This window comes from Saccopteryx leptura, chromosome 3 (genome assembly GCF_036850995.1).
Source record: "Saccopteryx leptura isolate mSacLep1 chromosome 3, mSacLep1_pri_phased_curated, whole genome shotgun sequence".
In the NCBI taxonomy this organism is placed as follows: Eukaryota; Metazoa; Chordata; class Mammalia; order Chiroptera; family Emballonuridae; genus Saccopteryx; species Saccopteryx leptura.
Genome location: NC_089505.1, coordinates 179,912,574 through 179,927,712, shown reverse-complemented (window position 1 = coordinate 179,927,712; position 15,139 = coordinate 179,912,574). Strand labels below are relative to the sequence as shown.

Here is a 15,139-nt window from a genome sequence, read left to right as displayed (position 1 = left end):
AGGAAATCTCAAAATAAAATACCAGTAAATTTATTTTAAAAATCCACATGTAAATGGACCCACACAGTCCCATCCCACGTTGTTCAAAGGTCACCTGTATTCATTTACGGATCTACAATGGTGTTTCTCACCTACTAGATACACCCAGACACAGGCCCCTTGAGGGAATGTGGGTATTCAGGCAGGTGGAACCAAGTCACTAATTTGTTGGGATGCCTGGGGCCATTTATTAGCATCTTAGTGACAGGACCAGAGATGCAGGGACGTGTCCAAGCCCAAATGCCAAAGCGCCCACTGCTGAGAAACACTGACACTAAATCACTGATAGATATTTGTGTGTATATAAAAATATACCCAAAAAGTATCATAAAAATTTAAACAAAAGCCCCTAAATTGTAGAACATAAGTATGAGGCCAATGACAAATTTAACAGAATGCATGTTTATCCAATTTGTAGAGAAAAAAAACTGTTAGGAGGAGAAGGTGGGGCTTGGGTGGGATTACTTTTTTTTGAGATGTTTTAATTATTTAGTAATGTTTTCCTGACATTCATTCTTTTGTAATTATTGAAATATTCATTAAAAACAATACAAATGCTGCCAGACCAGTGGTGGAGCAATGGATGAAGTGTCGACCTAGGGCACCGAGGTGAGGTCCCAGGTTCAAAACCCCAAGGTTGCTGGAGTGAGCACAGGCTTACCAGCTTGAGTGCAGGGTCACTGGCTTGAACAAGAGATCACAGACATGACGCCATGGTTGCTGGCTTGAGCTCAAAGGTCGCAGTCTTGAAGCCCAAGGTCACTCACTGGCTTGAACAAGGGGTCACTAGCTCATCTAGAGCCCCCTGTTCAAGGCATGTATGAGAAGCAATCAACAAACAACTAAAGTGCCTGACCTGGTGGTGGCGCAGTGGATAGCGAGTCAGACTGGGACACAGAGAATCCAGGTTTGAAACCCTGAGGTCGCAGGCTTGAGTACGGGCTCACCGGCTTGAGCTCGGGATCCTAGACATGACCCCATGGTGACTGGCTTGAGCCCAAACTCACTGGCTTGAGCAAGGGGTTACTCGCTCTACTGTAGCAACCCCCCCCCCCCCATTGAGGCACATATGAAAAAGCAATCAATGAATAAATAACTAAGGTGCCACAATGAAGAATTGATGCTTTTCGCATCTCTCCCTTCCTGACTGTCTGTCTCTCTTGCTAAAAGAAAACAAAAACCAACCCTCTCACAAAAAAACCGATAGGAATGCCTAGAGACAATTTAAAATCAAGATACATTAAAGCCAAACAATCTCAATACAGAACAGGAACAAAACACACCTAACTATAAGAATCTAAAATATACTGTAACAAAAAAATTTAACAGTGTATTTGTATTAATTTCCCAGATTACTCTATAAAACTACAAACTTACACAACACAGTATATAGATGGGATGACAGTTTTTAAACTTGGTGAGCTCCAGAGCCAACCAGAGGATTTGTAAACAGCCTGCTGGACCCAACCTGAGATTTCAGTACAGGTAGGTGTGAGTGGAGTCCAGAAATGTGCATTTCTGACAGGTCCCAGATGCTTCTGACACTACTGGTTGGGCACTGTGTGATAGGAAAAAAAAGTTTGCAAGAGCTCTAAAGTGGCTCAATGGGTCAACACTATTCTGAGTCCTAACCATCCCTGAACAGACCATAACACCTTCGAAATACAGAAGAAATCTCCTCCAAATAAGCACAGTACAGAGCTCGGCAGACAGGCAAGGGCTCAATAGAGCCCACAAAGTTTCCTTCTTCTGGGACATGATTATTAAGGACTGGCTAGTTTTAGCCTGACCAGGCGGTGGCGCAGTGGGTAGAGCATCGAACTGGGACGCGGAGGACCCAGGTTCAAAAACCCTGAGGTTGCCAGCTTGAGCGCAGGTTCATCTGGTTTGCGCAAAGCTGACCATCTTGAGCCCAAGGTTGCTGGCTTAAGCAAGGGGTTAATCCAGGGGTCCCCAAAATTTTTACACAGGGGGCCAGTTCACTGCCCCTCAGACTGTTTGAGGGCCGGACTATAAAAAAAAACTATGAACAAATCCCTATGCACACTGCACACATCTTATTTTAAAGTAAAAAAACAAAATGGGAACAAATACAATATTTAAAATGAAGAACAAGTAAATTTAAATCAACAAACTGACCAGTATTTCAATGGGAACTATGTTCCTCTCACTGACCACCAATCAAAGAGGTGCTCCTTCTGGAAGTGCGGTGGGGGCCGAATAAATGGCCTTAGGGCGCCGCATGTGGCCCGTGGCCCGTAGTTTGGGGACCCCTGGGTTACTCGGTCTGCTGAAGGCCCGTGGTCAAGGCACATATGAGAAAGCAATCAATGAACAACTAAAGTGCTGCAACAAAAAATTGATGCTTCTCATCTGTCTGTCCCTATCTAACCCTCTTTCTCTTGGAAAAAGAAAAAAAGAACTGGCTGGCTTTATTCCCTAAGCTTCTTAGGCCAGTTGCACTTATCATATTTAATTCATCTTTTTAGATAATACAGATGATTATAAAAAGGCAAGTTTTAATGAGAATTATGTCTAATACTTTGGAAAGGCTCTTAAGATTAAAAGCCATTGCCAAAACAGAAGTGGAAAATGGGAAGAATTAATAATTCTAGAACTGTGCTCTCAGATTTTTAAGTATCATTTTTAAGAAATCCAAAGCAGAATTAGCAGATGATGCAATATGCTGTGCTTCACATAAAACTGAACTCCAATCAGTGATCCATACTTTAAGAAAAGGGCTGGACTCTTCAAACAAGTGGCAAATGAAAGCACCCCTTTTTAAAGGCCTTGGCTCTTCCTCAATGACTGGTGAATACCAGCACATTTGTAAGCTTTAATTAAAACAAACATTCTTGGGGGGACCAACTCATTAAGAGGAGGCTACGCAGGATAAGAGTATATTCTCTGTTGGGCTCTGTGCCTAAAACTATACTAGACTCTAAAGCACTCTTGTTACAGTAATATAATGTTACAGTAATTAAATATATAGAAATATAGAAAAATATAGAAGATATATAGAAATAAGTTAGGATACAATATTTAAAACCATTAAGGCAAATAATAAGGCTATCCCCTCAGGGTGGGAACTAATCTAGTGTGTACAGATGATATGATAGGCAAGAATATGCCTTTTGCGCAGGGCCCAGCTAGTGTGTGTGTGAAATCATATAGATAAAAAGAGCTCCCTGGGAGTAACTACCAACAAGTGGCTTGATGTGATAATACCATAGATTAACACCTGTTAGAAGGAGTATGCCAGAAAAGGGTGCTAAAGTCCAGGGCCCCCCAGGTGCAGTTTGTCGTCTAGACTCCAACATTGAACGTGGACTGTCTCCATGCTGCTCTGACCAAGAACAGCCGAGAGAAGCACACCGACAGGTCCCCATTAAGCTGCAACCAGGCACGCCATTGGATTTGTTAGTAATAAACTGCCTGTGTGATTGTTGCAACCAAGTTGTGTGTCGGTTGTGTCTTCCTTCCAGTGGCGACTGGTTTCGGGACTGATAAGTAGAATTCTCATAGCTACCTCAAGAGTAGTCTCAAGAGGCTGTCAGCCCTGCTGGTAAGCAAGAGTGTCTCACTGAGCTGGGAAGTCGAACTGACGTAGAGCTCGGGCTCTAATGGGACAACTCTCTGTTTCGAGAACCACTAAGCTCACTTCAAAAAGGAACAAAGGAACAATTTTGTCTGGGCTATCTATTAAATGCTTAGGAAAGGGGTGTAGAAGGTTGTCCATTTGTTTTCCTCAAAGGTTTATTCCACTTTGGTTCAAGCTGAGCTTCTGTAAACTTTCTTTTTGTAAACAGGTTTGCTCCTTGTGAGATAAAACATGTAGAAGCTTCTAGCATGGGACATGTTATACAGGAGGTGCCAACAAATGTTTTTTGGTTTCAAATTGAAATCTTTTTTAATCAAGCCCACATACACACAGTTACACAGCACAGCTTCAGATGTTCTCTTTTCTAGTGGGCAATTCCTGTTGTGGTCCAGCTGGACACCTTACTGCCTCTGGGCACTAGTCCCCTGATTTCTTAACACTGTTTCAGGTGAAGTTCCAACTTCAGCACCTAAATGATAAATGGCAGAGGGGGCCACAGACCTCTGCCCAGAGGAAGTCTGATGATATGGCACTTCAGCTTCCAATATAATCAGAGAGGGGAAACAGATCATGACCCATATTCTTATTGAGAGGAATCCACACTCTAGCTCCTCAGAAGGAGCTAAGTTTCCCTGAATAGTTTTTCCTGGAGCTTCTTTCCACTGACAGACTCATGGGATGGAAAGCAGATGGTCACATGTGGTGGGTTTAAGGTACTTCCTCAATCATTTTCCTTTTAAATCCACTGGTTTTGATTTAATATCCAACAGCTAACATTATGGGAAAACACTAGTAAGGTGTAGACCTCGTTTTTATTTTAAGGATTACTTATAGCATTTTCTTAAATGTTATATTTGTTGCCTGACCAGGCGGTGGCGCAATGGATAGAGTGTCAGACTGGGATGTGGAGGACCCACGTTTGAAACCCTGAGGCTGCCAGCTTGAGCTCAAGGTCGCTGGCTTGAGCAAGGGGTCACTCGGTCTCCTGTAAACCCCCAGTCAAGGCACATATGAAAAAGCAATCAATGAACAACTAAAGTGTCACAACAAGAATTGATGCAGCTCTTCTCTCTCCCTTCCTGTCTGTCTGTCTGTCTGTCTGTCTCTCTCTCTCTCTCTCTCTCTCTCACACACACACACACACACACACACACACACACACACACACACACACGTTGTATTTGTTGAATGGTGTTGAATTACATATTTGAATTCGTAAAAGAACAAAGTAAGATAATCCAGTTTTTAAAGCAATTGTTTAAAGAGGGCAGCTCCTGTGCTTTGTGGCCACGGTGCTGTAACTATAGGCTGTAAGGTAAGTTACCAGCCAGGAGAAACAAGAGTAGAAAATGAAAAACAACATTTAAAACCTGCTAAATACTTCTCAGAATTTAAAAAGAGGATCATCCTGCTTGCTATAGTAGAAAAATACAAGGATATGCTGGAATATAAGAAAAAGAAAGGCCTAACTATTGCCCTCAAGCAATGTACCTGGGAGCACTTGCCCATAAATACCGTCACTGGAAAACAGCTGAAAAGAGCTGGAAAAATAAGCCTTGGAACAAAAAAAAATTATGTCCCATGAAAGGTGAGAGAAAGTACAATGGAATGTCAGCCCACTTCTGAGTGCCCACATCCCTTCTGAGTACCCACGGCCCCAGAAGGGAGAAGATGGCCAGCATACAGCCTGAGCAGCTCTAAGGGCTGCAGACCCCTCCTAAAGAATAGCCCGAAGACCACTGCGATACTGCCTGCAGTCCAAGGTATGGCTTGCATGTTCTCAATAGGTACCTATTCAGTGTTTGATTTTTAAAATCCTTAACTCTAAGTGACTTTATTAAAAAAGAACAAAAAACTTTCATATCAAACTTGACTTTCCCAATTCAAAATCTCTGCATTACATAGGACATTCACATTTATAGTACATAAAAACAAATGCTGTTTATATCTTCATACTCTCTCTTGGAGAAAGCTATCTTATCTTTATTATTACTTAAGAATAAGGAAAACTAAAGGGCTACATTAATATAATTTTCATTAATAAAGTACCTTAATTATATATCTCAACCTATATCAAATATATTAGAGTTGTTTGAAGATTTAAAGTAAAAATATAAAAGAAATTATTTCTTTTGTACGATTAAGTAATTCAAAGAACAGTAGAAGATTGCTGTGCCACCTAGGTTTTAAATTTTCTCATATTTCTGAGTAAAGCAATATATTCATCATTTAAATCTTGGTTTAATACTTAAAAACAGTTAAAAAATTAAATACACATGTTTATTTTGTAAAAGTAATTGTGTGTTAAAATTCTCCAGAAACATTTACTCTTTGGTTAAGATATTTAGCCTGACCAGGTGGTGGCGCAGTGGATAAAGCGTCGGACTGGGATGCGGAAGACCCAGGTTCGAGACCCTGAACTCGCCAGCTTGAGCACGGGCTCATCTGGTTTGAGCAAAGGCTCACCAGCTTGGACCCGAGGTCACTGGCTTGAGCAGGGGGTTACTTGGTCTGCTGAAGGCCCGCGGTCAAGGCACATATGAGAAAGTAATCAATGAACAACTAAGATGTCGCAACACGCAACAAAAAACTGATGATTGATGCTTCTCATCTCTCCATTCCTGTCTGTCCCTATCTATCCCTCTCTCTGTCTCTGAAAAAAAAAAAAAGATATTTAAATATCTGTTGTATTTGGTGGCTACAATATCCCTCACACACATGATTGATTCATATTTTAAATAAATGGTTCATTTTGCAATGATGCCAAGATTATCTCCTTCAATTAGTTTTTGAAAAATTAGTTTTCTTATGTAGCTCTAAAATTAATATGAAAAGTAAAACCAAACAACTGCTCTAAAAATGAGTGTAGACCAACAACCTAACACTGTTTCAGTACTGTATGTCTTCATTCAGTAAAGCTACACCCTGAGAACCAGTAAAAGGTTTTCTGGAATGTTCCCATGCTCCTGGCCCACACACCTTGCCATTTCAGTAGCGTTTTTCCCTCCCATTTAGTGTGAACCAGTGATAGGGCTACAAAGACTCATTACCATCCTTGTTTTTAGAGAGCACGTTGTCTTTAGTGTCTGGAATCATACCCTCCACAATCATATGCCGAGCACCTACTATGTGCAGGCACCAGTATGGACATAAGATTTAATCCTGGCAAAACAAAATCCCCTCTTGGAGCTTATACTCCAACAGAGGGAACAACAAAAGCAACTTTCTACAAAGTGGAAGGGTGAAGGAAAGGCAAGTGGTCAAAATGTCTAAGACACCACTTGTTTGTACCATCAGAATGGACACTCCAACTGCAGGTTCCTGGCAGTGGAGGTGCTGGTTCTTTTCTTTCTTAATACACAAATCTGATTTAAATGATGGCCACCGGGATGTCATTCACCACTGTCCTAAAAACTTTCCTGAGTGGCTTCTATGCATCCTCTTGTGTAAGTGGCGAGTATATAGGACTCAAGACCAGGAGAGAAAGGCCATCATGAGGGCACTGGAAACAGTTATTTACTCAAACACCAAATACTGTACCTAACTCCACAGAACAAGGTAAAATAATTTAAGATATTATGCTTACATATCCCTTGTGGTTTTAACCAAAGGCACTGTGAAGGACATTTACATTTTTTGAAATAGGAAGAGTAGTAAACAAGGAAGTCACCAGCCCTTTATTTAAATAGAAGCCAGTCCCCTTCCCATATACAAAACTGAAGGCTTTTGCTGAGGACCACCAACCCTCCTACATAAGTGTCGTAAAGAAAGATTGTGGAAAACTTAAGGGTCAAAAAAGTTTGGAAAGTTGTGTCCCACCCCAAATGAAAGGTAGGTCCATACAACTTTGGTGGACAATCAAAGGGAACCACACCTTTTCTAAAGCAGTAGTTTTCAACTTCTTTACACTTGGGGACCGGTGAAATTAGGAGAATTATTTCAGGGACCACTAAGGCAGAAAGCACTCTGAGCATAATCGAATTTGACTAAGATCATTGGGTCTATAATCTTCACACGACACTGGGGTGGTTAACTCTTTCATGGACCAGCACAAAATTTGTGGCAGACCAGTCTGTGGACTAGCAGTTGAAAAACACTGTTCTTAAGCCTTTTTTGTCCTCTTGCACTCTACTCCCAAAAATACTGCCGGAGGACTGTGACTTCCTAGAGCAGAGGTTGGCAAACATAATTCTGTAGAGTCAGACTGTCAAACTGTTCAACCCTATCCCTATGGCTGGAAAGCAGCCATAAACTGTAAATGAACAAATGCCCATGACTGTTGTAATAAAACTTTGTTTATGAAGACAAATCTGAATTTCTTATATTTTCATGTATCATAAAATATAATTCCACTTATTTTTTTTCAAAAATTATAAAAGGTACAAACCATTCTTAGCATAAATGCCCTACAAAAACAAGTGGTGCAGCGGTTTGGCTCACAGGCTGTAGTTTTCCACCCTTGCCTCAGAGAGCGAGCACAGGCCCAGGCCTTGTGTGTAACACTGAAGCCTAGCACAGGCCTGGACCTAAATAATCACTAAAGAAGTAATGTGTCTTTGTCTAGTGGAGGCAGTGAGCAAAGCTGAGAAAAACACAGGGGGGACTCAACTCTCTATGTAGAATAGAGCACGCTATTAGATGATTTCTAGTCTTTTCTCCCTCTGAACCCCTATGGTCCTCCATTTACAATAAGGTAAGAGAAAACTATATCCATGAGCAGATCCACAATATGGAAAGTCAACTCTGTAAATGACCTCACACAAGTTCCTTCACACAGCTGAACGTAAAACTTTTGGAGTAGGGAAGGGGGGCATGATACGGGTAAAGAGGGTATCTAAAAATCACTAGCAAGATGGCAATTTACTGTGCAAAGGGCTTATTTCAGCTTCCCGCTTCACTGCTACAAAAGGGCCTGAACCAAAACTTGTTGGATGCACCACAGCAAGATGGTTAGAATAATGTCTTAGCTGAATATTTCTCTTTAGAGGAAAACAGCTTCCAAACAAATTAGGATTGTTTCATTTTACACGATCTACTAAGTGTTGGTTAAGGGAGGTAACACTTTTGGTAAGGAGAAAACTACAATCTGCAACATAGAAGGCAAGGAGAGCATATGAGATAAAAGGACACAAGAACCACTGAACCTAGAACTGGAAAATAGTTCAGAGTTGATGAGGTAAATGAAGAGCAGGGAAGGTGTGATGCTCCTGGCAGAGAGGCCTCAGTGGGGATGGCAGGAGTACTGACTTGGAGAGACAGAACGAGAAAGGTAGGCAACGGATGAGTAGAGACACCTAGGAACACATCTGCTGAGGCAATGGTACCATACCATCAGATTGGAAACTGGGGTACCCCTTCCTATTCAAGAATGGATGGGAGCTCTCAAAAGGCAGGATGCAGGAAGAGCAATCAGAAAACTATGGCAGGTAAGAACTCACTAGGGCCTGTGTAAGGGAGGGCAAGTGGGGCTTATTATCAGAGAAACACTTAATGGAATCTATACAAATTGGTGGCTAGACAGCTGTGGGAAAGTGGAGGAAAGGAAGCTGCCTATGCTAATTCCCAGGTATGCTGTCTTAGGAGATGGGGAGGCCATGGTACAATCAAGGCTGCAGAATCCAGAAGCAGGGGTAAAATAAAACAGAAAATACCACTCACATTGAACCAACTCCTACTTTGAAAAAAGGACAATGGGATCTAAACAGCTGACTACTTACAGAAAAACTAATACAAGTCCCTAATGCTCTATAAGGTAATCCCTTACTGAAAGGCATTTGTTTATTTAAATGGGTTAGTACAATAAGAAGCATGACCTCTAATCAGTACTAATTCACTTACATTCTTAACACAAGACTTAGTGCCTAAGATGTATAAAGGTAGGTGGCTTTGGAATAAAACTTCCTATAAGAAAAGTACCAGCATTTACCTACTTAGAGTGAGACGTTGTTTAAAGGAAGTCAACATGGCGGTAGTTTGTGGGCAGCAAATTAAATAGAACTCGCCAGTGCTGACTCTGAGAGAATCACAATTCAAGAAAGAAGCTGGCAAAATCTCTCACAGGTTATAGTAGACATCTGCTACAAACAGAGCAGATTCCCAGCTGTCCAGAGGACAAAGGCATAAGGAAGGAGCACCTACACACCTTTGAGTTAATAGTCTCTGGCCGTTGACAGAGATGATGCCCACTGAGCTGCTCACCTGGACACTCACCTTTCCCGTTAATGGCTAATCCCGTGGCCATGGCTGCAGTCACGGGGCCAGACACCTGAGGCACTAGTGGGTGTATTCGGGGCCTGCTCCCCATTCTAGCTCGCTCTGCACCAGGGCCCAGTAAAGCTCCAACTGGCTTTTCGGCTGCCACTTCTGGTGCCACAGTGTCCTCCTGACCCTGCTCAACGGAGTCCAGTTTCTCAGGGCTCTCACTCTGGAAGCCGTCCACTGTGGTCCTGCTCTTAATAGGACTCTTAGGCACAAGTATCTTTATACCTGATTTTGCTAGGTCCATATTCTTCCGGTTTGAGAGAGATGGAGTTGTGTTTTTCCTGAACTTTTGACTGGCAGCAAATAACTGACTGTTTTTGGACTCGTGGTCCTTGCCAATCACCAGTGATTTAGGAGTAGTCTTAGAAAAGTTGCTGTTGGTGGACCTGGAAATCTGTTTCCTAGCATTGTTGGGAGAGGTCCTATTTGTTCTGGTTAATGTGCTTTCTTTCTGCTTTTCAGTGTGGCGTCTGTTAAAATCATGAATGTATTCCTCACAGTTCACAAGATGCTGCTCTGGTTCCCAAGTGTCATCGTCACTGTCATAGCCTTTCCACCGGACCAAATATTCTGTCTTCCCTTTCTTGTTTTTCCTTTTGTCAACGATCCTTTCAACCTGTTTATAAAAGGAAAAAAGAAAAAGTATAAATATAATATCTAAAAAATACAAGCTTAATAACAAAATATAAAAAATACTAAAAACCACAATAAACAATAACAATCTTCTCTTCTCTGAGTCAAATCATCAGAAAATAGAAAAGTAACAAAACAGTTATTTCTGTAATTTCCATGAAATTAAGCCAAATAAATGCTAAAATTTTAAGCTCAGATTATATAAATGTGCATTACGTAGCATACTTTTTTGTGATTCAAAAAGAGGGTTTATTTTTAACTCTTAAACCCAACCATGTGAACTGGTTTTCACAGTCATAACTAGAACAATACTAGTTCCTCCATAGCCTTTTGCCTGGTCATCCATAAATTACTACCAGCAGGCATTCAAGCAATAAATTGGCTGTGGTAAATGCAAAAACATATGAAGGGCTTCTGAGGTATGGAACTGGCTCACCAAGGAAACATGGATGGTATTCCAAGTATCCTTTAGAAGCGTTCGTTTAAAATTTAAAAGGTCAACAGAAAATATAATGCTTTCCTGGTAATAAAATAATCTAGAATGGTTAGGTTATTTATCTTCAAATCTTGGTTTTAACTAATTTTATGCTAATATTTTAAAGGAAGATGCTGTTAATCTTTTATTTTAATGATCAATATATCCCATATCAAATTTATGAATTCACACTTTTCCATAAAACATTGTAACTGTGACAAATTCTATTACCTAATATACTGAATACTGAGGGAAGAGTCAACCTAAGAGCCATCTTCTATGACTCACATAAAAAAAAAAGTGTATTGGACATAATGTCCCCCATGTTATTGGAGAACTATTTAGAGTCTCTTGTTACCTCTCCAGTTAACATAAAACCACTGGCCTGCTTTCCCAATGGCAGCATGTGCCTCCACGCCTTTTAAGTAGAGGACTACAGTCATACAGCTCTTTAATTCAAGATACAAGGGACTAAGCCCATCAATTATCATCAACAACAATAAACTCTGGCAGTTATAGGTTAGGTCAGATGACATAATGGTATCTTTAGTTCCAAAACAACAGAAGCTAACTTAGTAAAACTATATAGACACTTAGAGAATGAGAGAATACCCCACTCCATCATTTCCACTACTCTCAAAAAAAACCTCCAAAACAAACAAAAAAAAAAACCTCAAAACTTTTCAATATATTTACATGGGACATAGAGAATTAGAGCCCTTAATTATAGAAAAGTCTAAAATTAAATCACATCATTGTTCCTATTCAAAAAGAATTAACGGTAAATAAAAGTCTTTTTCAGCAGACAGCAGATTTCAATACCTAATAGATCTCCAGTCTATAAGTAATGTCATATCTGCATATGTGAGGTAACATAGTCCATAATATAACATGGGAAGCTTTGAAAGTACAATAATTGCCCCCTCCCCCCATGCACACACTCCTCTGCTTGTGAAGAGCTATATATATATATATATAAGGGTGAAAGTATTTCAACTGAAGTAAAAGATATACTTCTGGGAAATTCCATGCAAACCAATTACATGGCTGAAATAATTTAAAGTTTTAAATATAAGAGGTAAAAATATTGTCTCAAGATAAAACTATGCTTAGTACTAGTTTTCTTTCTCAATCAATTTCCATTCCAGAAACATGAAGTACAGTAAAACAGAACACCCCATTTTCCTTTCTTCCATTTCCTTACAGGTGAAGCAGGGGCTGATGAAACAGAATGAGTGTCTCTGCTGACACCTCTTGAAACTGCACGAGCCAGTCCCCACACTGGTCCTGCCACACTCTCAGGAAACCTAAAGGTGGGATGGAACCAGCTCAGCAGCTAGGGTGGGGGCATGTGCTATGTTTCCTATGTGCTCAGTGGTCAGACTTTGTTTAGGCATGAAAGAAGGCAATGACAGGGGAAATATTAGATCAGGGCTTGGCAAATACCACATAAAGGGCCACATAAGTCATGCAGTCTGCCAGCCACTCAACTCTGTCACTGTAGCACAGAAGTAGCCACAGACAACACATATGTGAAGTGGCATTAAAAAAACAAACTATTTATGGACACTAAAATTAAATTTTTGTAATTTTCATGTGTCATAAAATATTATACTTTTGATTTTTTTCAACTATTTGAAACGACTACAGGCCTCTGATGTCAATTTCAGACTAAACTGTGGACATGGACCGCTCCCCACCCATTCTTCCTCCTCTGAAAGCTTACATGTAAAGTCCTGCTGATTCCTAGTGTGAGTGGCTAAAATAATCTCCCTCAAAAAAGGTATCACCCAAATTCAACAAAATGTTTTACTGACACATTATGCTTAAAATTATTTCCTAAAATTATAGTGGTGAGGGAGGAATACCACACGACAGATACATAAATAAATCTTTTTTCTGGTTCTTAGTACCTTCTTGAGTTCTCCCTCTTCCCACCAATATAATTTTCTGAAAAACAGTATCAAAGAACTGTCACTCTCAAAATCTATATGCAGCTATCTGCTTCCAGTTACAGAACTTCAACACAAAGAATTTTATACAAAACTCTTTGTAGAAGTATAGAATTGCAGATAATTTCTACTAAGCCTTTTAAAACCAAAACAAAATGAAGAACAGCATAAAAATCTCATCCATATTACCTAAGTACGGTTTTGCATTGTTACCCATAATCATATGTGGAGTAACACTCTGGCAAATCCAAATCACAACCGCCTTCTTTAATTACCAGTGACATAGTAAACTAACTAAAGTTCATTTTATTAGAATTTCCTTCTACAACTCAATCTAAAAAAAACAAAATGTGAAACAAGTAAAACCAGGCTTTCCTTAATATTATGAAGTCCTCTGATGATTTGCAAAGCAGTGAAATTAATCAATAAGGATCATTCCAAACACTGAACCCATTTTACCTACCTCAGAGCACAGTCGTGTATCTCTCCAGGCCCAGGAATGTGCTGAAATGTGCTACAGGGTTGCAGAAGACAGAAAGAAAAGGATAGACAAAAATCCACGGAGAAACCCAAACTGGTTAAAGAGCTCAGTAAGAGAAGGCAGCAAGAGTCATTCTGTCATTGTTGCAGTTAAAATAGCAAATAGCCTGAGAAATAACACCAGGGCAAAACATGTAAATATATTGGCTTACGAGAAAAGACCAAAGTTGCAAAACAATCACTGCAGAAAAAAAATTGTCACATTGTATCATCATCAATAACTGTGTCAACAGTTACACTGGTTGCGAATACTTGCTCAGATTCCTCCCAGAACAGTGGAAGTAGGCTGCCAGGATAACTCTGAAACCCTAAGCAATGATGAAAGTCAATTTTTTCAGGTTTGGGTCTTACAACAATGGACAGATATGGAACAAAAGAGCATCACTATGAAAAAATTAAATAAAAACCCTGCTTGTATCCAAGAATTCTGGTGGACTTTAGAAAAGTAGTAAAAGCTTTTTAGGTGAGGAAGATCTGTTTTTCACCTATAAAGAACAGGAAGAGTTGCCTTAACTACTAAGAACAGTTGTTAACTAATAAGAAAACAAGCAGATAGTTCTACTGCAAGAACTAGATAAATATTATAAACATAATTATTTGACAGCACTAGAAAGAAACCAAATCATAAAAGCCCTGGCCGGATGCCTTGGTTAGTTAGTTTAGAGAATCGTTCTGATACACAAACACCGTGGGTTTGATCCCTGGTCAGGGCACATACAGGAACAGAACACAATGTTTCTGTCTCTCTCTCTCTAAAATCAATCAATAAAATTTTTTTTTAAAAGAAAAAGAAACCAAAAGCCCCAAACCAAGGAAATTGGACCCTTAAAATAAGGGAACCCAATGACTTCTGTGCTTCCTAATCTGCTACAGGTAGAATGCTGGTAGAATTTAGACAGAAAGTAGAATCTTCCAGGCTTTAGTGTCAAAGGGCAGAGTCAGGAGTTCACAGAGTGGCTAGAAATCTAAGGAGATCACGGACAGAAGGGCCCAAAACAACATATCAACCCCTTTAAGTCTTCAGCAGACTCTTAAATTACACCAGGCCAGCAGAAAAAAATTGTTGGTAAGTTGGGGGCACCCAAAACCACCCCCAAGTTTGATGACTCACTAGGATTCGCAGGACTCAGCAAACAGTCCCACTCACAGCTATGATTTACTACAGTGGAAGAATATTAAGCAAAAGAAGCAAAGGGATAATTCACATGGGATCAAGTCCGGGGGAACCAACTGCAAGCTTACATGGGTTTTCTCTTAATGGAAAAACACAGAATGTGCTTCACTCCTCTGGCAACAAGTTGTCACAACACATGCAAAGTGTTATCTACCACTGAAGCTCATTAGAGACTCAGCATCAAGGATTTTTACTGGGGGCTGGTCACATAGGCACCCTTTGTCTAGCATGTATCAAAATTTCAGATTCTCAGAAGGAAAGCAGATATTTAGCACAAAGCATAGCAATAACCACCTCAGTCAAATTTTAAAAAACCAATGCGAAGAAAACACACAGCAGCCAGTGAAAAGAGGATAGGAGGAGGAGATATTACATATAGGACCACAATGATAAAGGCCAGGAGAAAGCCACTGAAGGACAAACTGCCAACTCAGACTTCTATCAAAAAATATGCTTAGAAAGTC

General features: G+C 40.1%; 1 protein-coding gene across 5 annotated transcripts in view; it reads right to left on the bottom strand.

Moving 5' to 3' along the window:
- The window catches only part of CDYL (chromodomain Y like), a 227,807-nt gene that overhangs the window by 106,704 nt on the left and 105,964 nt on the right, over positions 1–15,139 (bottom strand). For 2 of the 5 annotated variants that reach the window (XM_066376943.1, XM_066376942.1), the window contains exon 2: positions 9,839–10,517. The exons of 1 other annotated variant lie outside the window; for it this stretch is intronic. In XM_066376943.1, the coding sequence (XP_066233040.1) occupies positions 9,839–10,517 (679 nt within the window). The remainder of the gene's footprint in view (positions 1–9,838; positions 10,518–15,139) is intronic. 2 more of the 5 variants (XM_066376945.1, XM_066376946.1) reach the window with 2 other exon arrangements.